The 27,220-nt window shown below is 35.4% G+C and overlaps 2 protein-coding genes across 14 annotated transcripts in view; one reads left to right on the plus strand and one right to left on the minus strand.

Annotated features, from left to right (window-relative positions):
- Nucleotides 1-24,177, plus strand: part of ZC3H14 (zinc finger CCCH-type containing 14) — a 46,503-nt gene extending 22,326 nt beyond the window's left edge. For 2 of the 9 annotated variants that reach the window (XM_077123276.1, XM_077123279.1), the window contains exons 10-17: nucleotides 7,909-7,983; nucleotides 12,784-12,943; nucleotides 13,700-13,932; nucleotides 17,286-17,406; nucleotides 18,347-18,483; nucleotides 18,799-18,890; nucleotides 19,701-19,807; nucleotides 21,527-24,177. In XM_077123276.1, the coding sequence (XP_076979391.1) occupies nucleotides 7,909-7,983; nucleotides 12,784-12,943; nucleotides 13,700-13,932; nucleotides 17,286-17,406; nucleotides 18,347-18,483; nucleotides 18,799-18,890; nucleotides 19,701-19,807; nucleotides 21,527-21,533 (932 nt within the window). In that variant the 3' untranslated portion in view covers nucleotides 21,534-24,177. Of the gene's footprint in view, nucleotides 1-4,491; nucleotides 6,629-7,908; nucleotides 7,984-12,783; nucleotides 12,944-13,699; nucleotides 13,933-17,285; nucleotides 17,407-18,346; nucleotides 18,484-18,798; nucleotides 18,891-19,700; nucleotides 19,808-21,526 lie in introns of those variants that run through there. The other 7 variants (XM_077123278.1, XM_077123280.1, XM_077123285.1 and 4 more) reach the window with 7 other exon arrangements.
- Nucleotides 24,178-24,962: 785 nt separating this feature from the next.
- EML5 (EMAP like 5) overlaps nucleotides 24,963-27,220 on the minus strand; it is a 232,388-nt gene continuing 230,130 nt past the window's right edge. For 3 of the 5 annotated variants that reach the window (XM_077123266.1, XM_077123270.1, XM_077123271.1), the window contains exons 40-41: nucleotides 26,336-26,489; nucleotides 25,624-25,867 (exon numbers count right to left, since the gene is read on the minus strand). In XM_077123266.1, the coding sequence (XP_076979381.1) occupies nucleotides 25,718-25,867; nucleotides 26,336-26,489 (304 nt within the window). In that variant the 3' untranslated portion in view covers nucleotides 25,624-25,717. Of the gene's footprint in view, nucleotides 25,482-25,623; nucleotides 25,868-26,335; nucleotides 26,490-27,220 lie in introns of those variants that run through there. The other 2 variants (XM_077123267.1, XM_077123269.1) reach the window with 2 other exon arrangements.

Genomic DNA, 27,220 nt, shown 5'->3' on the forward strand with positions numbered 1-27,220 from the left:
CTTATTTCTTCTTTTTATAACTGAAAAATATTCCATGGTATGGATATACCACATTTTGTTTATCTGTTGATGGTCACTTGGGTTGCTTCCAACTTTTGGCTATTGTGAATGATGCTGTGATGAATATTGGTATACATATATCTCTCTTGAGACCCTGTTGTCAACTTTTTGGGATATATACCCTAAGCAGCATTGCTGGGTCATATGATAATTCTATGTTTAACTTTCTGAGGAACTACCAAACTGTTTTCCATAGTGGCTGTACCATGCTACATTCCCACCAATAATATATGAGAGTTCCTATTTCTCTGCATCCTCATTAACACTTATTATTTTCAGGTTTTTTAATAATTGCTATCCTAGTGGGTGTGAAATGTTAGATTGCAAGATAGTTTCAATTAGCATTTCTTTAATGGTTGGTTAATGATGTTGAACATCTTTTCATCTACCTGTTGGCCATTTAGATATCTTCTTTGGAGAAATGTCTGTTCAAATCCTTGACCCATATTTTTTTTAAAGGGTTGTTTGTCTTCTTATTGTTGTATTGTAGAAGTTCTTGATATATTCTAGATATTAAACCTTTATTAGATATATGGTTTCCAAATATTTTCTCCCAGTCTGTAGGCTTTCTTTTCACTTTCTTTATATTGTCCTTTGCACAGAAGGTTTTAATTTTAGTGAAGTCCATTTTGTCATTTTTTTCCCTCCTTTTGTTGCTTGTACTTTTGGTATAAAATCTAAAAATCCATTTCCTACTATAAGGCCCTGCAAATATTTCTCTGCGTTTTCTTGTAAAGTTTTATAGGTATCAGCTCTTATATTTAGGTCCTTGATCCATTTTGAATTAATTTTTGTATATGGTGAGAAGTAGAGGTCCACATTCATTCTTCTGCATAAGGATTTTCAGTTGTCCCAGCACCGTTTGTTGAAGACTGTTATTTCCCCTTGAGTGGTTTGGACTTTTGCCCTCAAATTTCACTGTGCTGTGCCTAGGTGCTGATCACTTTTGTGCTGAAAATCTTATGTATCTTTTTAATTTGAAAATTCATTCTCAAGTCTGGGAAATTTTCTTACATTAAGAATTTTCTCTCCTCTGGTTTTATTTTTCTCTTCTTTTAAAATTCTGTCAGTTGAATAATAAACTTTCTAGACTTCCTATGGCTCTTGTGTTTTCTCTTCTCACTTCTGACTTGATCTTGTGTTTCACTCTCTGTATTATTGTCTTGACTTTTATTGATTTTTTTTTTCTTTTGGTACAGGCAGGCAAATATCTACAAATCTGTTTTTTTGTTTTTCATAGTATCTTGTTTTATGAATACAGTATCATCTCAAGATTTTCTGAAGATCCTAATTATGGAGCCTTTTTTTTCCTTTTTTAAAAATTCTTTGTCCTGTAATTGATGGACTCTTTCAGGGGCTGTTTTTATTTGCTTTTGTGTCCTCTCCCTTCAGTTTGCAGGCTTTTATTTAAAAATATTTTGCAGATAAGTGGTTTTTAGTTTAAGAAATGGCAGTACAAAGGCATATTTAAAGTTGTGGTGTGAACTAAGCTTTAGTGAGAGCAGTCAGCTTTAAATGAAGCAGACAAGGGGTTGCAGTTTTGCCAGGGCCTTCCAATTACAGAGGAATTTCCCTGGAGATACTACCACTCTCATGACTTGTCTAGACTCTCCCCACATAATTTTCTCAGTTTCTTTAGAAGAGAACTGTTTTTAAAATTTTTTTAAATTTTATCTTTTAATTGTATATTAATGGCTGTACCATTCACAAGCTTTGTTTTCTGCTTCACATTCTTCATAGTCTTCTTTGCTTATTCCTCCAAACTTTCATAGTTCGGACGGCTCTTTGATGTTACCATCCAGACTCAGGGCTTTAAATCTCACTTCTGCACTGTTGTCTCCCACATTCATATTTCTAGGCTGGAATTTGCGCCTGAATTCCTAATTCCTGTCCAGTTTATTACAGTTCTTCTTGGATGTGTAATAAAATATCTCAAACTTGTCTGAAACACTGCTACCCAACTACAGATCTTCCTCTCCAATCTGCTCTTCCTACCGTCTTCATTTAAGTTAATGACACCTCCACCTTTCTTTCCAATTAGTCAGACCGGAAACCTGGTGCCATTTTCTTTCCTTCAGACTTAGAGCCACTCTTCTTTCCCTATTTTCCTCCTCATCCCTATTCCTCTCTAATTCTGCTTCCTCCCTCTCCCACTTTCCTTCCACTTTTGTGAGTCCTGTCAGCTTCTACCTTCTGCATATGTATGGCACTTAAGCCTCCTGCTCAGCACTTCTGCCTTTGTCATCCTGGTCTAAGCTATCACCCAGGACTTGCCTTGATTATTGTGGCATCCTCACAGGTCTCTCTGCTGCCATACTTGCCTTCCTGAAGTCTATTCCACACAGCAGCAGGGTGATCCTTTTAAACTGTAAATTAGATCACGTCCCTCCCCTGTTCACATCTCTTCATTGGCTTCGCGTAGCACTCCAAGTAAAAGTTAATGTCCTCAAAGGCTCTGCAAGATCTGGTTCTCCTTTACCTCTGTGATCTTATCTCCTGGAACCACTGCCCTCTCCCTCCTTCCAGTCTGGCTTCCTGTCCTCCCTGCTATTCCTCAGATATATTTGCTAGCTTTTTTCAGGTGTTCAAGGTGTTTTTCCCTCTCCCTGGAATTTTTTTTCCAGGTGTCCAAATAGTACACTCAGATACCATCATCTCAGTGAGACTTTTGCTACCCTTGCTTACATAGTCCCTAACCCTCTCTCCTGCTTTATTTTTCTCCATAGTACTTACCACTGCCTAATATTTAGTTTTATTTTTTTGTTTTAAAATGTTTTTTATTGTGAAATATAACGTATATATAAAAAAGCAGTAAGTTTCAAAGACATTTTAACAAGTAGCTATAGAACAGATTTCAAAGTTTAATATGGGTTACATTTCCACAATTTCGGGTTTTTCCTTCTAGCTACTCTAAGGCACTGGAAACTAAAGAAATGAAATATCAATATAATGATACCGTCGTATTCATTTATCAAATCCTATCTTCTCTATTATAACTCCTCCTTCTCCTTTGATCCATTGTTAGCATTTTTTCTTTGGATTTGGGGGAGATTCTTCTCCTTTGCTTCTTCTCAGTTGCTTCCTCCCCACCGAAATGTCATCTCCCTCTGTTGGAATCTGTATGTTCTGTTCACTGCTGTTACTGAGTGCCCAGACAGTGTCTAGCACATAGTAGAGAGCTCAGTAAATATTTTTTGCCTGAATGAATACATCACTCCTCCCTTGCGTGTTACCTGCAGATTTTACAGGGTCTTATTTGTAAGATTCTATTAGTATGTGTGTTTAACAATGTAAAAATAGAAATTCAAGGAGGATAGGATGTAGATATAAATATCTCTAATAGAATTTCTGATGTTTTCTTCCTGCACCTCCATGGATGATCTGATAGACCCAATTTAAAAACCACTGCTGTATTGTCCTTTTTAAGTTCTTTACTTTGTGTTTATAGACTTTCCTGAAGGAGAGTCTATAAAATGCGTATACTTATGTCATCATGTTGGAGTGGAATCACTGTGAAACATTCTTAGTAAAGAGGATCTTTGCTATTCAGATAAAATGAGGAAAATCACCCTTTCTTTCTGCCCTTTGCCTTCTCAGAGGTAAACACTCAGAACAGTTTGGTGTGTATCAGTGTAGTCTTCTAGACATTTTTCATATGTGTGTACATGTGCATCGTTTATCTGTAAAGTGAAATTATATGTATATTTATATACACACACAGGTATATATGTATGTATATATAAAATAGGAATTATAATACATAGGTTTCTCTGTGACATGCTTTATTCCACTTAACATATCCTGGAGAGAGACATAATAACAGTGATTATGAATATGTGAACTCTGGAGCCAGAGTGTCTAGATTTTAATCTAAGTTCTGACCTTACTAGCTGACCTTTAACATTTTTGTACTTCAGTTTCCTACTCTATAAATAGGTGTAACAGGGGCACTTACCTCAGAATTATTGTGAGGATTAAATAAATGTTAACATACGTAAACATCTTCTGCTGATGGATATTTACATTGGAAGTTTTGGAAGGATCTTTACTTATTTGGCATTTTAAGGTTGGGCTGGGTGCAATGGGTGATACAGGAAGCATTAGACAGGCTCTCTTTGGGCTCTTTTAGGAATCTTCTTTCTTTGTGACTCATTGTCCTTAGACTGTATTCCTACCTTTCTCATTGAAGATGTTATTGCTGCCCTCTAGTGAACCATCTGTTTTGCAGGTGCTTCTTTGTTGAGAATGTTCTGCTGAAAAGGCTTTTCCTTAATGGTTATTACAGATGTCATTTGTCAGATAGTGCTCTTCAAAAATTCTGTGTGAACCCAGATTATTGTAAATTTTGTAAATTATTCTTTGTCTAAATATTTTGAAGAATTAGATTAATTTATGGATAAGGTGGAGAAATTAATAAAAATTCTTATATGAATTCCAATATTTAGCATTCTCTTTGTTCTGTTATTCATTCTCTTTATTCTACTGAACTGGGGAACCAAAGGCTACAATTTTTGTTAGAATTCTTTTGAAGAGGCTGTAGGAAGTTAGGCATGTTGCACGACATGTTTGTGCTTGAGTACAAACAACTTTTCTTAAACTAAAGCCATGGAAAGACATTTTTATTTTTAGATTGGAAGACATTAATATTATTAAGATGGCAGTACTCCAAATTGTTTTATAGGCCCAATTCAGACTCTGTCCAAATCCCAGATGGCTTTTATGTAGAAATTAACAAGCTGATCCTAAAATCCACATGGAAATGCAAAGGCTCTAGAATAGCCAAAACAATATTGAAAAATAATAACAAAATTTGGAGAACTTATACTTCCCAATTTCAAAACTTATTTATAAAATGACAGTAATCAAGACAGTGTGGTACTGGCATATAAAGAGACACTGATTAAATCATTGGAATAGAATTGAGAGTCCAAAAACAGATCCTTGTGTCTGTGGTCAAATTATTTCGACAAGGGTGTCAAGACAGTTCAGTGGGAGAAAGCATAGTGTTTTCAGCAAATGGTGCTGGAACAACTGGATCGCGATATGCAAAAGAATAATGTTGGGCCTTTATTTCACACCATATATAAAAATTAACTCAAAATGCCAGGGAGATAGTCTGATTACAGTTTCAAACAAACAAAATTAACTCAAAATGGATCAAAGACCTAAATTTAAAAACAAAACTAAAATACCTAGGAAAAAAGTTGACATACATTTTTGTGACCTTGGATGAGGCAGTGCTTTCTTAGGTGACACCAAAAACACCAGCAACAGAAGAAAAATAGATAAGTTGAACTTGATCAAAATTAAAAGCTTGTACTTCAGAGGACACTGTCAAGAAAGTGAAAGAGTAGCCTGTAGGATAGGAGAAAATATTTGCAAATCTTATATCTGATGAAAGTTTAATATTAAGCCAAGGCCTAGTCCTCATTTCCCCTAAATTTACACCATCTTGTACCAGTGAAATTGAAGTCTGTTATTACCACATATATTTTCTAATGAATTTGTCTGTGGTCATGAGTCAAACCACCTTCCCTCCCCTCTTCCCAGCAAAGGAAATGGCAAGTGCTTTCCTTTACAGTCTTATACTTTTCAAGGGGAAATGAAATTCAAAATACTCAAGATAAAACTTAAGAAATTATCTGAAAATTTTGCTTTAATAAATGAAGGGAAAATATGTTAAATTCACATTGTATTCGTGTGTGGTTAAAGTACTTAATATTATATTGCTTAATTTATGGTTCACTTCAGTGTTCCTGTTATATGAGGTAAATAATAGAAAATTCTTCCTATATCACATGTTTGTTTTCAACCAATCAGGAGCCAGGATAATTTTTTGTATGTAATAATAGGGTTTATTGTTTGGAAAGAAACTATAAGCAGGACTCGTGATACAAGGGACCATGTATCAGGGCTTCTTAGCTGTAGCGCAGAGGAAATTAGTCTGGTTTGTTTAGCATTTTAAAATTTACTTGAGTTCTGACGCCAGAAATGTTCAACCCTATCTTTTAAATTATAGGTTGTAAAGTGTTATTTACTCTTAATATTTTTTAAGGTAACATCCTTGATCAGTAGTACTTCTTAAGGTGACAGCTTTGGTCATTGCTTTTACTTTTGCAAAAATTTAATGGGCAATGAAGGAAAAATGACCAAATATTAAATGAGATAGAGAATTTTATGAAAATGTCTTCAAGATTTCAGTCACCTTTACCCATTTTCTTCTCACCGGAATCAGTTGACTTAGGTTCTGTTACAAGTTCTTCTTGTTCACTGAGTGAGCTAGACAATATTTCACATCTTTTAAGGAAAATATCAGCTGATATCAATGAAATTAAAGGGATGAAAGCAGCAATTTTGACAGTAGAAGCAAATCTTTTTGATCTGAATGTTAGAGTGTCACAGAATGAAGCAAAAATTTCATCTCTGAAGGTTAAAACGAATGAATATTCAACATCAGCATCTGATTGCAAAATACAGTTTGAAGATATTCAAGAAGAACTTGATTTTGAAACACAGTCAGGGACTACTGATGTAAAAATAATTGGCTTCCTTAGAAACATTGAGAAAGGTAATCTCTTATAGTATACAATATTTTCTAGGTATTTATCCTTTGATCTGTTATCTTTCCCAGTAACATGGTTGTAGCTCTCATATGGAGGCAGCAAATCTCCAATTAAACAGAATTTGAAATTTTCCTGAACCTTTAACAACAAATTTGAGCTCCACATGATTTAACCTAATAACTATCAAAATTCCATCCTTTTTAATAGACCTCTTCAAAATGATGTGTTTGAGTGAAATTTTTAAAGAGTGTTTTACTTTTTTCACTGTTCACTCTTTATGTTAGAGAGGCTTATTGTATTTGAACCTAGTATTTGGACTGGAAGAGCATTCTTCCTGTAAATTAATATGTTTCAGTTTCCCACATTGTTCTAAAGGGACTACAAGTGGCATCTGTATTTTATGTCTGTCCTTAGGCTTTATTGTTTCTTCCCAGATAATTTTTGAAGGCAGTCACCAGTTTTTTTTCTTTTAGTACACTGAAAAAGAAAGGCATTGTAATATGAATGTTAGATCAGCAAGTGAGTGCCTAATATCTGCTAAGCACTGTGAGGTTGTCAGAGGAATTTGGCATCCTCCCATCCCTCAAGTAACTTGCCATTAAATCTTGTAAGAGCTTGGAAACATGAAAGAAGAGAAAATCGTTCTAGGTCATTTGATTTTGTTTTGCAGTATAACCTGTTTAAGAAGTAATAAATATTATAGCCGGAACATGTTATACAAAATCTAAACAATTATCTGTGCTGCAGAACTCTGATTGTCGTACTTACTCGTTTATTCTTTTCTTTGCTTCCATCCAAGTACATAATTTGCCTTTTGGGAACTTCGTAACCAGATAACTCTGGAGTGTTTTGTTTGACAATTTTTACGTTTTTTATTTGAGAATATCGGGGCTTGGGGGCTGAGTTGTGATGGGGAGAGCCCAGGTGATGGAGGGAGGTGTTTGTCATGTTTATCTTGCAGCTGTCCTTGGCTCATCTCCTGTGACATGACTTGCAGGTTTACCAGGTACCTCCTCTTGGCCTTTCTACCTTTTTCCCTAGGCTTTACCTCCAATCTAGGAAAATTGACTTCTTGGTAGTAGGAGAGTGAGGAGTATCCTATCAGCCATTTTAGGTTATACTTTTGTTTTATAAATATTTATTATTAAATTGTCTTGTTGAAACAATTTATCTTTAAGAGTTTTGATATGAACGTAGAAAGATTATTTTTGGCTTAGTTTCTGGCAAACACACATGCTGGTGTTTATTTTTTAAGTTTAGTGAAGTTTTAAAATTTATATTGTAGGAGCTCAACAGAGACAATTGTTTTCCCGACTGCAGATTGACCCAGTAATGGCAGAAACTCTGCAGATCAGTCAAGGTTAGTAATTATCTTTAAGTTTTCATTGTAGTTTAGCATTTTTCACTTGCTATTTCTATTCCTTACACTTTGTTTAACATGTCTTGTATCTCTTAGGGCATCTTGTGCCCTAATATGAAATATTTAAATCTGTGAAAGTATTTTAGGGCCAGAATACAAGATTTGCATTTTCATCATGTTATTTATGTTTATATTTTTGCTTCATTCAAAAACTTCTTTCGTTGATGCCGTTCCATCCATGGCCATGGCATCTATTGGCTCCTCACTCCTCTGCTATCAGAGACATCTTTAGTTCCTAACGTACTGTTTTCCTCTCTATCCAAATCTTGCCATTGCTCTGAGCTGCTTTAGCATCCTCTCTTTGGCCCTTACCTTATATCTATACTCTTACTTCATTTAGAATCTCATCACCAGGGCCATACCCTAGAACATGTCTTCTTGGGACCACTGGTAACTCAGTTGTTTACCTGTCTCCTCAGCTCCCAACACACATAGAGACACATACCATGAGCTGTTTGTAGATTAGCCTTGGTACTTTATTTAGCTCTGTCTCATCCATGCCCACCAGCCCTGCCCAGTGAATGTTCAGTGTCTAATAAACATCTGCTGAACAAATGACACCTAAATCTTAAAGAAATCTTCTCTGTTCCCTAAGCCTGTTCTTTTTTGAAAGTTTGAGTCTCTTGACCCCTTCCTGAATTTTCTTCCCTCTCAGTTAGACTCCACGGTCAGTGACTGCATTCTCGGACCCTTCCTCAGCTTTCTGCCTCAGAGAAAGGCACCCTTCACCCAGATGCCAGGTCCTCCCCATTTGATGAGCATTCTCATGTTGCCATACACCCGTAGTTTTAGTCTCTGCCTTCTCTCTGGCTTTTCCTTTCTGCCAATAAAAGTATCTATCCTCCATCCTTGATTTTGGCCTCTCATCTCTAACATTTCATCCTGCTTTCTGCATAGGAGCATTTTCTTTCAAAAAGTTTGGCAGGGGTTCTGTGTATGTTTATCCACTTCATTAGCTTTTGCCCATTCTTTTTTGTTTCCTTTAGTTTTTATTTTTATCCAAGGTACATATATAATTTAAAGCACCCAAGGAGTTCTGTGAGGCTTATTATGAATGCTGTGGTACTTTGCTTACCTGCTATCACATTTTTAATTTCTGAGAGCCTTTTTATTTCTCCATTTTTCTAACACTGATTTTGTGTCATAGATGCCATACTCTCTAATTTCTGAGGAATAAAGATAAATAAATAAAGATGGTTTTTGATGTTTTCCCTCTTTGAGCTTTTCTCTGAGTTATTTCTTTTTGTCTTCATCACTGTCTTCCATGATAGAGGTTTTCCTCAGATGTCTGGGGTTCTTTGGTTGTCTTATATTTAAGAGTAGATCACTAAAAAGTTGGTTTTCTGGGTTCATGAGTGTGAGGGGGTTGTGGCTTTCTTTGGATTTTGAATTTGAATGTAGATCCTGCAGTGGAGAGTGAGTTTTTTCTTGGTTCTCTTATATTTAGGTCTCCCCATTCTAATTGTCTTTAGGTCTTTCTTCTACGAAGAAAGGTTTTTCAAATAATGGCTTGGCTACCAGAGTTCAGGGAGCTAAATGGGGAAGGAAGGCTTGGGGAGGCCCTTCAACATTAATTATTATGTAATGGTGACTTAACATCCCCTACCCCCATTTTCATAGTCTCTGGACTCCCTGTCCAGACACCCTCTTGCTTTTTTTTTTTTTTTTTAACATGGGCAAGCACCAGGAAGCGAACCTGGGTCCTCTGGCATGGCAGGCGAGCACTCTGCCTGCTGAGCCACCGTGGCCCACACTCTTGTTTTTAACCCTCTCAAGAATCTAAGGCTTTACCCTTTTCCCAAAGGAGACTGTATGAATTTGGGCAAAGTTTATCAGGAAACCTGACTTTTAAAATTTTAACAGTACATTTCTAGGTTGTTTATCATGTAATACCTTTGTGTCAGAGACCATGATGCTTCATCCATAGGCCTCCAACAGTGATCAACAGAAAAATATCTTTAGTCATTCCAAATACCTGCAGTATAGAGATGAGGGAATAGGTGAGGTGTAAGGGTCAAAAACAAAACAAATAGAATTAGAGTTTAGGAAGGACTAGCTGCTTTTTAATAGATGTTCCAACTAGTCCTCTTGTTTGCCCTCTTTTCTTCACCTCTTCCCAAGATCCCCTATACTGACAGTTCTTTGGAGGATATTGTGATCTAGAATGGGTTGCTTTCTTTTTGAGTCAACTTTTGCAGATTTACTAAGTCAGTTCCTGCTCATTTATTTATTTGATTTCTGCTTACAAAATGTGGTTGTCTTTCCTTTCCTAGTTACTTTCTTTGTGGGGTTATGCCTTAAAAAATAAACAAACAAAAATCCAAAGTACCAACAAAAAAAACCTTTGCCATTTTAGTGGTAAAATGCGTGGGGTCAGTCTTTGGTCTTTCCCTAGAATATCTCACATTTCCTCTCCCATTTATCTTGCTTCCACTTGATCCAGGCTGCTAATGCTGAACCTGGAGAGGGACTAGTGGCTTCTGTAGAATGTCAAGGTCTGTTTTCATTGTGCGCCTTCCTAAACTCTGTAACATATGACACTTTAATTCCGATATTTTCTTCAGTTTTTGATTATTGTCACAGTTCCAGGACTCCATTCTCTCTTTATTCTCCTACTCCTTCCTTTTCATTCTCCTTTATCAGCTTCTCTCCTCCTCCACTGACTCTTAAAATGTTAACTTTACCTTGTGTCCTGCCCTCAGCATTATTTTCATCTCCATATTATCCCAAGATGCACACTGGTAGAATTACCTCACTTCAGAAAGCACAGGGTGGTGAAAAGCAGTCCAGCAACAAATTCTGGGCTCTACATTTCTAACTGTGGGCTCTCACTGAATCATTTAACAACTTTGAGCTGCAGATTGGTCCTCTCTCATGGGGGAGTTGGGTGTGGAGGGCAGATATACTTCTAAGATTACATGTGAGGATTCATTAAATACCTACCACCAAATATTTGCACTTTTATTTCACCTTCCATTTTGACTCTGCTTCTCATTTCTCTCCCACTTCTGAGGGTCAAATCTGAATTTTCAACTTCCTTCTAAACATCTGAGAGCCCTTCAAACTAAACAAATCTCAGTTTGAACTTTTTCATCCTTCCTCCTTTTAAATGTTTTTTTTCTTTTCTTTCCTGTATTTTGATTAATGGAGTCTTTGGCTAACTGGTTTCTCAAATTCCTTCTCCTCTGGCTCCCACTTTGTCTATGTCTCTCTCCCTTTGCCATCTCTGCTGCCCTTTCCAAGGAAGGTAGGAAACCCTGGGATGTTGGTTGAAAACTACCTCTGCTGTAAACTACTGGTCTGAGAGGTGTGTGGAACATGTCTTCTCTCCCTCTCAGATGTGTTAGAATAGGGACATATGGTGGAGAATGGCTTCATTTAGAGCCACACCATTCCTTCTGGGCAACAGCCTTATCACTGAGATCTAGGGTTCTAGTTCATTATTAACACTATCCATTTTTCTAAAAACTAATTTGATCATGCCACTTCCCTACTTAGAAACTTCTTTTGACCAAAATCCAAACTCATTGAGACATAACAGATCTTTCATTATATACCTTGGCCCTCCATGCCCTCACCTGCCAAGCCTCTACCCCCTCCCCCCCCCCACCGTTATCCTTCCAGCCACATCCCATTACTCACATTCTTTGTGCTTTGTGAAAGCTCCTGGCTTTCTACATGCAGTTTTCTCTGCCTGAAATATGCTACTTCCTCTCCAGCCTCTCTCTTCCCTCTTAGTTTATTTCTGCTCATTCCTTTAATACCTGCTTCAAATATTCCATCCTTAGTAAGCTTTTCCTTAATTCCCCAGCCAGAATAGGTTCCTTTGTACCCTTTCATCATCTTGTTCATATCCCCCTTTTAAGTCATCTTTTGGATCATGCTATTCGGAAATTGTGTATATGTCTATTTTTCTATTTTTTCTTTTTTGTTTACCCAGCACAGTGCTGTCAGGTATCCAGTAAACTGTTTAATAAATGAATGTGAATTAATATTCTGTGAATTTTGGCCTCCGTGATTTTGTGTTAACTTTTAAAGAAGTGCAGATCACTAACTTTGTCAGTTACAGCATATATAGTTAAACCACCCATATCCAACCTGGGCTGTAGGCCTTGGCATATTTCATAAAGTAAACAAACCTAGAAAACCTATTATAGATGGTGTCAGCTTGTGGTTATTTGCATGGAATGTCAATGTTTTCCTTGCCAATTTTTTTTAAATGCCCATTCATCTTGAAAATCCCTTTCCAAGTGATCCTCTACCTACAACCAGGTAGAGATTTTACCAGTTGAATTCATTTTATCAGTATCATATTCTTTGTAAGCGGTTTTATGCAAAATGAACAAAACTGATTTTTACAATGTAGCTAAATGGTTTGTGTATCATAACTCTAGGGAGCACCGGTATTCTTAAATTCTCCATGTTTTTAGAAAAGATTGTCATAGTTACAGTAAGTGTATATTGTTAATATCCCATTAGATGCCTCACCTAAGAACCCTTTTGTATTGTAGGTAGGGAATGTTAATTAGAATAACCTGGTAATGTGCCTTATGAGGAAAGGAGTACTTGAGTTCCTTGGAAAGATGTTTGTTAGCCCTTTTCCTGAATGAAAACAATTATGATTTTCCTTTGAAAATAATTACAAGTATATAAAAGATTGACATTCTTCTCACATTGTGTGATGTTGGGAATGCAAGTATATTCAAAAGTAAACATTTGTGGCCAATTTTTTTGGCTCAGATTACTATGACATGGAATCCATGGTCCATGCAGACACAAGATCATTTATTCTGAAGAAGCCAAAGCTGTCTGAGGAAATAGTAGTGGCACCAAACCAAGAGTCGGGGATGAAGACTGCAGATACCCTTCGGGTACTATCAGGACACCTTATGCAGACACGGTAGATGGTTTCTTTTTCTTGTGTAGCTAATTTGTATTGATGAGATAGTGCAGGTTGACCTTTAGTTCCCAGCTTTGCCCCCATCCCCTGCTTCAGTGATAATGTAGACTACTTTTATGATTCAATAGCTAGGCCATGAATAGTTAGCCAAATTCAGTTCATCTTTCTTGTTCAAAATCCATTAACCTATAAATAAAAACTCAGCATATGATTTAGCTCTGCTAATGAGACACTCTTCTTTATGCATATCCAATGAAATTTTAAAGATCAGGTGACAAAAATCAGGAAATCTCTCCCCTAGGAGAGTTAGCAGATGGGGTTGAGGTTGATTCTTCTCTTAGAAAATGGAATAAATGTTCTGTAATAGCATGAACATACATACGATAAAATTAGTGCAAATATATAACTGCTGGCCATTGTATATTCTGAGCATAGCTGCTAATCTTCAGTTATTTCCATGTGACCCTATGAGAATCAAATGGACGGATGGGGTCAGACTTGAGGAGAGATTGTCCTTAGGAAGCACAGGCTGGAGGGTCATTGGTGAGGGAGCTGTAGTGCCTGGCCATGTCTACCGTGTGGTAGCAGGGATCTGTTAAGCTGTGCCAGGAAGACTTAAAAAGCCTTTTTTTTTTTTTAATTGGACAAATGCAAATCCAGTAAAGGACTGACAGTTCTGCTGGAAGAACACTTTAGGAGGCTCAGCTTTCTATGTTCATTTCCCTAATTCTATGGTATTTTCTATCTGTCTGGCAGAGATCTTGTACAACCAGATAAACCTGCAAGTCCCAAGTTTATAGTGACGCTGGATGGTGTCCCCAGCCCCCCAGGATACATGTCAGATCAAGAGGAGGAGATGTGCTTTGAAGGAATGAAACCCGTAAACCAAACTGCAGCCTCAAACAAGGGACTCAAAGGTCTCCTCCACCCACAGCAGTTGCACTTGATGAGCAGGCAGCTTGATGACCCAAATGGTAGCTTTTCAAACGGTGTGTTGAGAGCTCAGATTTTCCCTTTGCAGGGTGCTGTCACTGTGAAGGAAATCTTTGACATGTTTCTCTGCCTGAGTGAATATTGGTTGGAGGCTTTGCATTTTATTTATATCCAGTAGTGGCCTTTTTTCTTCTTTCCAGTTAAATTTGAGGCTGTGTATGTTTTAGTAGGTAGGGTATTATTCGAGGACTAAATTTTGGAGTTCAGCCAGAATCCAAAAACACCAATCATTCTTGATAGCTTATTTATCTTCTTTTTTTCCCTACTTTGTCACTTTCCTGTGATGCTAACAGAAGTCTCTCTTATAATTAACTTCAACTTAAGAGAAACAAATTTAGCTTTTGATGCTATTTCTATCTAAATGAAATTCTATGAAGAAAATTTCTTGTCTAATCTATCAGGGTACTTCTTGGAAGCATAGAAGACTTTATGCTTACATTTATTTTGAATCATAATATTTAGCAGAACTCAGATGAACTTACTTCAGATAGCAGCATACTTTTAGGCAGATGAATGTTTATCACTGCTTCTTCTCTCACTGGATACTGGTAGTAGCTGCAGTACTACTGATCATTTTCCTTCATGATAGAGAATAATCATCATGCTCCTCACACCTTTTACCACTTTTTTAGAAACACCTCTTCCTTGGCAAGGGAGACAGTTACTAAATTTCAAAATGAACAATTGCAAAGAAACAACTCTACTGGATGTTGAAAATCTTCCCAGAGTAATCATCTGGACGTAGATAGGAAAATAATCTTTTTAATCACATGACAGAATTTTAGGAGAGGTCATGAGTGAGTGCACAGGTGTTGCTATTATCTTTGGTTGAACGCTCTTTCTGCTGTGAGTCAATCACGTAATATCATGGTTTTGATTGTTAGAGGGCATTATAACACTGAAAATCTGACCCTTTGATTTAATGGAGAAGAGAATTTGTCACTGAAGTCTCCTGGCTTTTATATCAAAAGGAAGAAAAACAAAGGTGGTAAGAACTGCTGTAAACAGACTTCATGATCCTCTATATTTTATCTAAAATAGGAGAAAAATCCTTCATTTTTACTGCTGTTGGGTTTTCAGTTTGGTAGCTTCATATTTTTGGTATGTTATGGTCTAATTTTGTTTAAATATAATTTCCATTTTAGACTTTATCGGCACGTATATAGTAACGGTGACACTATAACTTGTTAGTAAAAATTCTTGCCTAGGTTATACAATGATAATAATCCCCGAGTATTATGGAGACAACTGTGATAAATGAGTGAGCTAACTTTCCTGTTGCTTTGATTTGGGACTATTGTTTCACTGCTGCTCAAGAATGAAGCTTTGTAGTAGTTAGAACATATGTGAGGCTGGCAAGACTCTTGAATAACAGTCAAAAAAAGGCTCTGGCCTCCTTTGCTGTTTCCCTTCCAGCAGGGAGCTTCAAACTAAATTGCTTTTTGGTGGCTTTTTGTCAGCTGTTTCAAGGATGCTTTGAACAGCAACAGCATCTATTTTAAGCTACCCCCACTGGCCATTATTATATGGCAGCACAAATTTTATAGCTTTCAATAAATGAATCTGCCTCTTGATAGTAAGCAGGAAGAAATTTTAGCTTATGAAGTAAATACTAGTCAAGAAAACCAGAGTCAGTGAACTTCGTGTATATGACTTAACATTTCCATCAGAAACATAGTTTCTTTGTAAAGTGTGTAACTTCTTTAATAATGCTCATGAATATCCAGCTGTCGATTTCATTTTTCCTAGCCAAGCTCCTCTTGGGTATTCTGGTAATCTTTTCATTTGTACTGGGCTTTCATGCATAAATCATAGTCTAATGTATATTCCGGTGGTGGTGGTGGCGATGACACATTTTTTTCTGCAGACATGATGTAAAAGATATTTAGAAGTCGGGGGAAATTCTTCCTTCTAGCCCTATCAAGTTTTCTTTGGAATTAAGAATACTTTTAGTTTACAGAGCTAAGTAAATGACTTTTACTATTTTAAAAGTAGCAGGGGAAATTTAGATATCGAGCAGTCATAATTGATCTTTGATGTTCTTCTCTGGGCTGCGTGACTGGAGCTGTGCCTAGTTGTCCTCTAAAGAAGTCTGAAATTGGGTCACTGGAACAGTAAATACTCACACTACGACTCCTGCCGCCACTAGGTTATGATTGGTTGCCTGCTTTGTATTCTTCTTTCCTATTAATCATCAAACTCTAAGGAGGATGTTATTTTCTCTATGTATAGATGAGGAAACTATAGTTCAGATATATTAGATAACACTTGCCCAAAACTTAAGCTAATAAATTACCAAGCCACGTTTGAAGTTTCTGACCTTGGGCAAATGACTAGAGGAATGTGCTTGAAATGTAATTTGATTTCATAATCATGAACATGAACCACAGTATGAAACACCCATGATGTTACTTTTGGGGGTAGGTATCTTATGGATAGGCCAGAAGTTGACATCCAGCCTGCAGATGTAATTTCATTTGTTTTATTCACTTTTAAATTTAAGTTACTTGCCAGCCAGCATTTAATATTTACAAATCACCTTAAATCATAAGGTGGATTTTTGGCTACCTGAAATAGGAGACCATCTGGCAATGTAGGTTCTGCATTTCTGTCATAGTAACTGACATTGTAATTGGACATGAAACAGTAATTTGTCTCTTGATGCCGTTATGTGCTTACCTCCCGTGTGCTAGTCCCTGTCTCACCCTTTGTTTGTTCAACACTAAGATTTACTGCACTTGATCATCTTGCACCCAGCATGATTCACTCTGTTTAGGGGATCTGCTGGGCCTGTAAGGTAACAGCATTTGTGACCTACTTTAGGCAAAAATATCTCCTTCCTTTTGAAACATTGGCTGAAAGAAATCTTTTAGAAGATCTATTTCTTTTACCTGGACTTAAACAATTGCATATACCTCAGCGAATGGGGGTATTTTTGTATTTGAATTATTCGTAATCTTGCTTGAATAGTAGTATTGATTCACATTACTTATCACCTTATTTGTTTTCAATTTCCATTTAATTTTATTGACTCCATATTTGCCACTTTTCCCTCTTTTTTTACATTTACTCCAATTCTGAAAAATATACTAGGAATTAGAATTTTTTCTTAGAAATTGGCTCCAGTAACAATCCCTGTTGAGTTCACTTTTCACAATGAGAACTGCAGTCTACTTCCTGATAATCTTTTATAGGGTTCTTTTACTAGTGTCAGTCACATTATTTGGTCACATTTATTTTGTATGACTATAAACATAAAATTGCAAAATGGGTTTGAGGGGAATTAAAGGCACCATGTACTGAATTAATCATAAGTAATGAGATACTTTTAATTCCTTTTCCTTTGTAGCTGAGATGAGTGAATTGAGTATGGCACAAAAACCAGAAAAACTTTTGGAGCGCTGCAAATACTGGCCTGCCTGTAAAAATGGTGACGAGTGTGCTTACCATCATCCTGTTTCACCTTGCAAGTGAGTGTCATCAAACTGAGTCAGGTTTTCCGTTAATCTCTGTATCTTATAACTTATTTTGTTGTTGTTGTTTTTCCTTTTCTATGGATAGGTTTGAGTTTTATAATTAAAAACAGTGAGATTTATCATGGCCTTCTGTACAGTAGCATGCTTCTGTTTGCCTGAATTTTGGGGGGTGGGGTGGGGTGGGGTGGGGTGGGGTGGGAAGAGGCTTCTTTGGGTGCCTAAGACCTGAAAGAGACTGAAATTTCTGGGTTTCCTTGAGGATACAGTACATTTAAGGAGATAGGTATGTGATAACTGTCTCAGTTTGTATGCCCTTTGTTCATATACATATACACAAATTTTGAGGAGTTCAGAAAAAACTAGGTACAATAAATGAGAAAATTTTGTATTTGGATTAAATTTTTCTTGCGGGATGGTTAAATGAAATTTACTTTGTGAGGTGGCTTTTTTAGAAGATTTGTTTCTTTCTTTTTTAGTTCTGTGGGTGGAATCTCTCCGTGTTTTAACTTCCTTAAGGAAATTTTGATGTTGGTATAATATGGAGGTACATATAGGGAGACCATGGGATGAGTCTCTCTAGTTTATAGCACAGTACATATAGATTGTGGTACTTACTATATTTATTGGGTTTACTTGAAATATTACATAGACCTTAGAGATTAAGTAGTGTGACTGATTATCACCAAAAAAATTCTTCCATTTCTAGTTGGCTAGGGTTGGGTTGAAAACCTGGTGGAGTGTTATCCCTGGCTCTGCAATAATAAGACATTGTGAACTATTTTGATATCTTAAATATGGGATATTCTATTTTTCCTGTTACTTCATTTCTCAAAACAAGTAGTGATGGTACCGTGTAAGGAGTTCCTTTACAGAAAACTAAGATGCAGCGAGAACATTGATAGGAATAATATTGCTTTTTTTGTTTGTTTTACAGAGCCTTTCCCAATTGTAAATTTGCTGAAAAATGTTTGTTTGTTCATCCAAATTGTAAATATGATGCAAAATGTACAAAGCCAGATTGTCCCTTCACTCATGTGAGTAGAAGAATCCCATTACTGCCTCCAAAACCAGGTTAGTGACTGTGCATTACATTTGGGTTAAAAAATAGAAAATCACATTTTTTAACTGTTAACTGCATTTTGTTTTTAAAAAGGAATAGTGTTAGAAATCATTTTGATAGGATCACTTAATGTGACAAGTTTTTAAAGAGCAAATATGCCTATCCTGTGGTATTTTGAAATATTTTATCTTGATGAAGGATTATTTAAACCTTAATCTGCTTTTAATTTTGAAGTGGTTCCCACCCCCATTAAAAACATCAGTAGATTGCAGTTAAAAATTATTTTGCCAAACAGGTTTGCCCAATGTTTGTCCTATTTCTGTCAGCAGTTACAACACCAGCATCACCTTCTAGTAGTCAACTCTGCCGTTACTTCCCTGCTTGTAAGAAAATGGAATGTCCCTTCTATCATCCAAAAGTAAGAACTTTTATTTTCCCAAAATCAGTTTGGTGATAACTTTTCACTTCTGAGGTCTAGAAGATCACAAGAAAATTTAATGTCTTGCTTTTTTCCAGTTTGACTTTTTTGTCCAAGTTAACTTTTGGGTATTTAGGTTATTCCATAGTTGTCATTGAGCCCCAGTGTGATCTCTTAGGCCATGGGGTCTGAAGAAGCCAAGCGATCTGAAACTACTAAATGTTAATATCCAAAACTCTCAGGAAAATGAGACTCATCTTTGTAGTCACATTTCCATTTTCTTCCCTTAAGCCTGAGGGGGGTGTATGCCATAACTGAGAGTGATCAAATCCAACAATACTACTTAATACTATTTAAGCTGATGAGTATGTCTTGGCATGCTATATAGACTGGGTTGATGTAGCTCCAGCTGTTTAAAGTAAATAGTCTCTGCTCCAAGATGGTAGCATGGAGACCATGTGAAAGGTCTTCACTTCCCCCAGTATAACTGGATATGGATAGGGCATTCAGTGGAGAGGGTGAGTGATGCTGGTTAGAGTATTCAAGGATAATTACTACACTGATTAGGAAAAGGTTGTATTATATGCTAAGGTTCCTTTTGAAATTTTACTTGCTGTGGTACTCTGACTAGGATTTTGTGTCAGGGTTGGGAGGTCATTTATTTTTCAAGGCTTCAGTGATATTAGAATGAACATTACAGATCTCTCTTGTCCCATTAATGATTTTGGTGGGCTGGTTACTGTCATTGCAAATTGTTGTGTGTTCACTTATATTAGCTTTGCAGGTAGTGTTGAACTATGTTGTCTTTAGCATTGTAGATTTAACACTCAGTGTACAAGACCTGACTGTACATTTTACCATCCCACCATTACGGTACCACCTCGACATGCCTTGAAATGGATTCGACCTCAAACCAGGTAAAAGTGTATTTTTCTAATGTCATTTCAAGTAGTTTCCTAAACTTGTATGCACAGAAAATTTGAGAAAACTATCACTTTGATTTTTTCTACTGTATTATTAATTATACAAGGGTCTTTTTAAGAAGTAATTTATTATAGTGACCAAACTTTATTTTATCATCTCTAGTTTTTTTTTTTAAGTTTCCAACCATATGTATAGCATATGAGCACATATATTAAGGCCTTTAGGAGTTTATATATGTCGTTTTGGAACCTTGAGTCAATTTTCTAAAACATTGACAGTTATAAAACATTTCATTGGAAGGCTCAAAATATTTTAGTGTGGCTTATAAGTGTAATTCTATATTGTTATCTTTTATGTACCTTATGTAATTGAATTATGCTTTTAAAAAACCTGACACTTACATTGAAATCTGTATATCAAAAACTCATTGTCTAGGGCAGTGTGATGGTGGCTCAGTGGCAGAATTCTTGCCCTGCCATGCTGGAAACCTGGGTTCGATTCCCAGTGCCTGCCCATGCAAAAAAACAACAAAAAAAACTTACTGTCTAGTAATAGCCATAACCCAAACACCCCTAAAGAGATGGGTGGAAAGATCAAAGGTGATGGTGGAGTTATACAGTGAAGATAGGATTTAACAAATGAATATGAATTCTGAATCATTAAATTGATACCTGTTTTAGTCTTCAGTATGTTAGAATAGCTAGAAGTAAAAACGTGGAATTGTAACCACATCACGTAATGTCTATTCTGAAATATGTTCTACAACTGATTGTGGTGCTGTGCTTTGAAAAATATTGTTTTTTTGGATATATGTTATTTTTCACAAAAAAGGAAGGAAAAAATTCGATTGTGATGATAAAAAAATATTTAAGCCTTCTAGCTTCCTGTATTCTGGAGCAGCTAGAAGGAAAAATCTTGAGTGGATTGTATGGTAGCCTATGACAAACTCTGGGATCTGTTTGTAACTACTTGTTGAAGATTGCTTTGAAAACTATTGCTGTTTATTTCTTTGCTTTGTATATATGTTATTCTGTACAATAAAAAATTAAAAAATGCTCCATGCCTAAGTGGAGTCCTTAGTTATCTGAATTGTTTTCTATTCAAGAGTCCTAAAAGTCAGGGCCAGTCCTAATGGAAATATACATACTCATGAAGTAGTCCTGATAAAGAAAATCAAACCTGAATGTGATGTAGAATCTCTAGATCTAATTACCTGTTGTTATTTTTTTGTTGTTGTTTGTTTTTAATCTAAGGGCCAGGGAAACATGTTCATTAGAATATATTAGCAAAATCCAGACTGTGGGAAACTTTACAGGACAAATTACCTGCCTTCTTCCTCAATGACTGCAATTTGTAATGAAAAAGAAGGGAAATGAGGGTTGAGGGAAGAATCTATAGATTAATTAAAAGGGACTTCAAAGACACATTAACCAATCACAGTGTATGGACCTTTTTTTGAATCCCAAGTCAAACAAACTAACTCTAAAAAGTAGAAGACCTTTGGGAAAATGTGAATACCAACTGGATATATGGTGACATTAAGGATTAAGTAATTTTTAAAGATGTGAGGTATTATGATGTTTTTTTTTTGTAAAACTGTCCTTATTTTTTAGAAGTATGTCCTACATATGCAATGAAGAAAAAAGCTGAGGTATATGGTATATATGGAAGCAAAGCAGTTAATTTAAAATTTCTTGGTTTTGTTTTTTCAGTGAATGATACCCAGTCCTACCTGGCAGAATATCATGGATTTGAAAGTCTCAGTCTACATGAAAGACAGTCTACAGAACTTGTCAAATCTTTGAAACTTGGAATATATTGCTTTCATAATATGAAGTTTATTGCCTATTTGAAGTGTCTAATTTTTCAAGTTTGTAAGTTTATTAAGTAGTTTTAACATTGGCTGTGGTTTTCTTTGTTTTGTTTTGACTATGAAAAGCCAGTTTAAGGAAAAACTAAATTCTATTAAAACATTTGAGGCATGTTTCTACACTGCTCTTTTAAGTAACAGCATTTATAGTGTGGTTGATTTCATTTTTACTAATCACAATATAATTTAGGGCTACATCACTGTTATATGTAATAAGAAATGTAGGAGAGAGGAGTGTCCTTATCCTAAATTTGGATTGCTGCTTTTAGTTTTTTTTCCCAAAGGTAGAATTTTCATAATCCACTGTGAAAACAGAAGAATGACCAAAAGTACCGAGATATGTTACAGTAGTCATTCAATTTTGCTTTTTACTTTCTAAATGAATTTAGTTTGAAAAGCACGGTAGTATAGGCCTCTCAAGTTGAGCACTACTTTAGTAAAATAATTTGGAAGTATCCAGTTCCTTACCTCCTGGAAAGGACTAATGAGGTACTTGGGGTAGAGTGAAAAACAATTGGTATGACAAGTGTAAAAAATATAAACAATTCCTTAAAATGCTTTCATTTACTATTAACATATGCTTTTTAAATAAATGTTTTGGGAAACTACATTATCACAAAATTATACAAAGTTTTTTTACAAGTATATACATAGTTTCAGAAAACAGTCACAAGAGTATATATGTACTCACATTCTGAAAAATAACTTCACAGAAAATATACTTAGTTATTAATGAAGAAAATTTTTGCAATGTAAAAATTAGATTTAAATAGTATATTTTAAATGACAACTATATAATTACAGAGATCAGCTGGGTGAACTACAAAATAGGACTAAACTTTTGAACTGTTGAATTATACAGTTTTTGTGTATGGTTTTTATAATTGTTAAGGCAAGAAGTGTCAAATGCGTTAGAATTGGATCACTGAATTTAAAGACTTTATGTACAGTAGTTTTGTTTTGTTTTACATTAAAGCTAAAATGTGGTTAGAAATGAATTACTGGCAAAAGGGATAATACAGACTTAAACATTTTCAGGACAAAAATAAACTAGCTTTGTAAAAAGAACTTCATTGACTTGCTTAGGCATACATAAGAAATGATAAAGTGTAAAAGAAAGTCCATTTTTAAGAGCATAAAACCAGTAGTCTTCTCTTGTGCCCATTGCTTTTCCGGTGGGAGAAGATCTAACCAATTATTAACGTTTTGTACACTGCACTTTGCTGTCTGATCCGAAAGTAAAAACTTGAAACATTAGAAAAGGAAAGTGCAAAGCACACAATTTCATGTAGTTAGGCATGGGTAAAATGGATTCCATTTCATTCTAAAAAGTTTACACAAAAATTAAGGCATTTGTCCATTCCAAAGTTACTAAACTGAGATGCTTTATATCTCTGCAGAAGGGATTTGTTTTAAATTGTTTAAATTTTTCTGGAATTATTATTTATAAATGGTATATAGTTACACCATAACCAACATAAGTGGAAACAAGGGCTTAAAAGTGATTTTAGCTCAGCCATATTGCATTAAAGAAATAACATGCAAAAATCTGATAAATTTTTGCTATTTAATAGAGACTGATCAGGAAACACATTTATATAAGTTTAACCTTAACATTCAGTTGCTATGCTTTATGGGCAAGCCGAAGTTGACCCTAAAACATGTTGGATAATTAGGTCTAACATGAACCACATAAGAAGGAGCACAAGAAGAGGGAGGAAGGGAAATGAGCATGGTTGGAGGTACACGACAAGTGGTACCTGAGTGCACAATGTGCTTTGGCATGCATCTATATACATAAAAGAAATAGGACATTAGGTAACAGAAGTTTCCGGTTACAAATTTAAGAGCCTAATCATTTGCTGCACACACAAAATCATTTTTTTTAAAAACAGGAAGGACCTTATATGGCCTATTACATTTACTAATCTGCCCTTGGCTAATGGCTGGTCAAAGTAAACTCATGAAACTGACTACAGCAATGATTAGGGTTGGCTTATCAGGTTGGAACAGAAGTGCAATGGGAGCAATTTATTCTGTGTAGTTTGCTTGCTTCTGGTTATAATTGTAGTTTCTGTGTTCACTGTAATGGAAGTAGAATTTCTCTTTAACCAAAAGCTGGCATACTTGACCCTTTAGGAAATTTTAAAGTGGTAACTGGCTCAAAAATGAGTATGTTTCTTTATACGGAAGGGTAGTTCTGGAGAATTTTTTCTCTTTAATTTATTGACTACCTATTTATAAGATACATGTATGGAGATTTAATATTTAATGTCTTTTAAAATTCAGCTTAATTTAGGAGAACCATTATGTGAAGAATGATATACTGTCTTATGTTTCAAGTTTCTTAACACCTTCAGACAGCAACACAGAGCTTTAAAACTGAAAGGATTCAATTACTGGTTAGGCAGGTGTTCTGTGATAAAATTCAGTGATTTCTGTTTTTAGTATTTGCAAGGCATTGAACATAGAAAATAAATATTAGGAATCTTTCTTTGCCTTGTCAAATCAAGCTGCAGTTTTGAGAAACCTGAGGGGGGTGTCTATCATGTTACAAAGGTAATACAATAAAAGTTCAGAGGGCAAATAGAGCATCTTACACTTTTTCACACTTAGAAAAATATATTTTTAAATAGCATCTATATAACTTTCAATCTTCAGGAAACTACAGGTAAGCGAAACAGCAAATTCCTGAATGGTTAGTATTGATCTTTGGCAGCATTTATGGTAAATAAGAATAAGGATCTAAGAATTCAGCCCCAATCCACCAAAAAAGGAATTTTAATTGACAAGCTTCACAAATGGAGCTGCATTCATTCTGGAAATCAGCCTATGTGATGGCATACATCTAACTGAACAAATTTTTCCAAGTTATTCAATTTTAACTTCATAATTGTGAACCTCATCATTTAAACAAATGTTTTATATTAGTCTAAATCTTAACATATTCAGTGTTCTTTTCCAGTTAAATATTATTGCTATCTAAAGCAAACTATATACCATTGGAAATGATTATTCATCATACTACTTTTCCATTAATGAAGCTACAATCATATCTTAATTTTTCAATTATACAGGTGGCTTAAGAATGAAAACATAGCAATCATAAACTACTAACTGGATCTGTTCCTGAATTCAAAACTGCCAGGAGAAAACTTTTATGAAAAGGGTTTTTGTTTTTTTTTTAAACTGTTTAAGAACCATTGGTATTCTCCAGTAAAGCTTGCATTTATTTGTTCTCTTTGAGAAGTAACACTTGCCTTTTTAAAACTGGGATCCTTTAGGGTGATGATGGCTTTTTTTTTTTTAAACATAAAGATAAAAAATATTTCATTGAGCAGTGGACCATGAAAATATTAAAAATGCTGAAAGAAAAACAGATTTGCTAAAAGGGAGATGAAAAATTACCCAAATTGGGTTTTTGTTTTTTGAGGAGTGCTACTCCTAAATCTCCCCTGTAGCCACATTTGCATCCCTAAAAAGGGGGTGGAGAGGGGGTTGCCTGGCTTTTACGATCAAGTACGCATTCAATTCTTTGAAATTTAATTATCTGGCAGTGTATGGAGTATGGACAGTTATACAGTATGTATAGCAGATATTTTGAACATATCGGTCTTTTACTATTTTAATGGTTCTAGGCATTTTCCCTTGTTACAATCTTGGGTTAGCACCACTTGACCATTCAGGGTTTTTTCCCCTCTGTAATTCTCATTTTGCAAAGCTGTTAATTTATGTAGAGTCTTCTCAGCATCCATGTCTTTCAGTGAGGCATATGTACACATTTCCAGACAAATAAACTGTCAGAGGAAGAAAGTGGCAATGAGTTAATTACATTTCTGGACTTTCAGAATAGTTGAATATTTTTCAGTTATGCTTTCAAATCATACATGTAATTTTTTTCCTCATTAATAGCTTTCTACTATAAATGGAGAATATTTGACTGAAGAAACCAACTGTTATTCTACTTCATAATGATACTGACTTAGCCGAGTTCATAAACTGAAGCTATATAGCAGTTATATGAAATCTCTTACTAATAACCACTAAAACACCTTTTCTTTTGGACTGAGAAAGTTACCAACCTGCAGTCATCACCACCAGCACTAACAACATGTCGATCTCCACTGGTAAATCGAATATTCGTCACATGGGGTGAATGACCCAAGAACCTTTTGTGCTTTGCCTAAGACACAATGAAAAACAAAGTTCAGGGCACATAATGCACAAAAAAGGTCAAAGTTTGCTATCAGTGTATTGGATAATGATTAAAATGCTTTTTCAGAGTTAGTAATGATCTGGGTTGTCAACACAAACCAGGTTATTTGAACACTCGGATATCTCTAGGCACTCTTTTTTTCTTTGAGGAAAACACTTGAAATTTGCTAATCAAAGGTTTGACAAAGGACTAATAATAGCTTTATTTGAATAGTTTTCAAAAATGAGATTATTGGGGGGGGTTATTTCTGATAGCTTTTATTGTAGAATAATGGATTGAGGAAGTTTGGGAAAAATTTAGGAATACAAGGAAAAGTTAAAATTTACTTTCAAATGAGGACAAAACATTTTAGCTTATCAATGAGGGAAAAAGTACTGATCAGACATCTAAATTGGGAGTAAAATGTTAGAAACACAAAACCAAATACAAACTTACAAATTTTTCACGGCATGGGAAGTCATACAGCTTAACCATGCCAAAGTCATCTCCTGTTACAAGGCTGATTCCTGAATGAGATACACAGGCACAGTTGACGTCGGCTTTCTCAGCATGTCTAGACCAGATTCCCATGACTTCATCTCCTAGAACACTAGAGGAAAGATATAAAAGAAAATCCACCATAGCAAACAGTTCTGCCATACTGAAAAAGGAATGTCATGCCAGTGAATCTCTTAAGTAACCATGTTATTTGAAAACATGGGAAATATGATAAATTATGGTAAGTCACTTACAGGTGTAAATTTCACCTGGGATATTAAACAACCCCCCCTTGCCTTTTTAAAATAAAATTTTGTAACTTAGAGGGTTTTTAGGTTTAATAATCCTTTAAAAATTCAATGAATATTTCACAAAAGTTGATAGAGACATTTTTTAAATTAAAAGGAACTTTATGGCATTTTTCATTTTCATTGACTAAAAAAGGGCACTCATGGTTACCTGCTATACAGCCAGCAAATCTGAAAAAATTTTAGTTTCAATATAGCATTCCTTTAGATGAATAATATAGCTACCTTATAGCACCCAATATATGATTTTATTGCCTATTAAACCTGTTAGGAAAACCTCATGGCATCTTTAAAGTCATAACTAAATTCTTTTCTTTAAAAGATAGCACACTGATAATGCACGGATATGTGTGTGTGTAAAAAGGATCCTAGCATGAGCAAGCCATTATTCTCTTCCTAGGAAAAAATCAAGGTATGATGATAAAAACCTGAAGCTCAATTATTAGTCTCTAGTGGGATGACTCTAATTGTTCAGAAATAGGATTTTCCAATTTTCCTCACTAATCTTCAGTCACTTCTTTCCTCGTGAACAGAT

Source organism: Tamandua tetradactyla, chromosome 12 (assembly GCF_023851605.1).
Source record: "Tamandua tetradactyla isolate mTamTet1 chromosome 12, mTamTet1.pri, whole genome shotgun sequence".
NCBI classification, from domain to species: domain Eukaryota; kingdom Metazoa; phylum Chordata; class Mammalia; order Pilosa; family Myrmecophagidae; genus Tamandua; species Tamandua tetradactyla.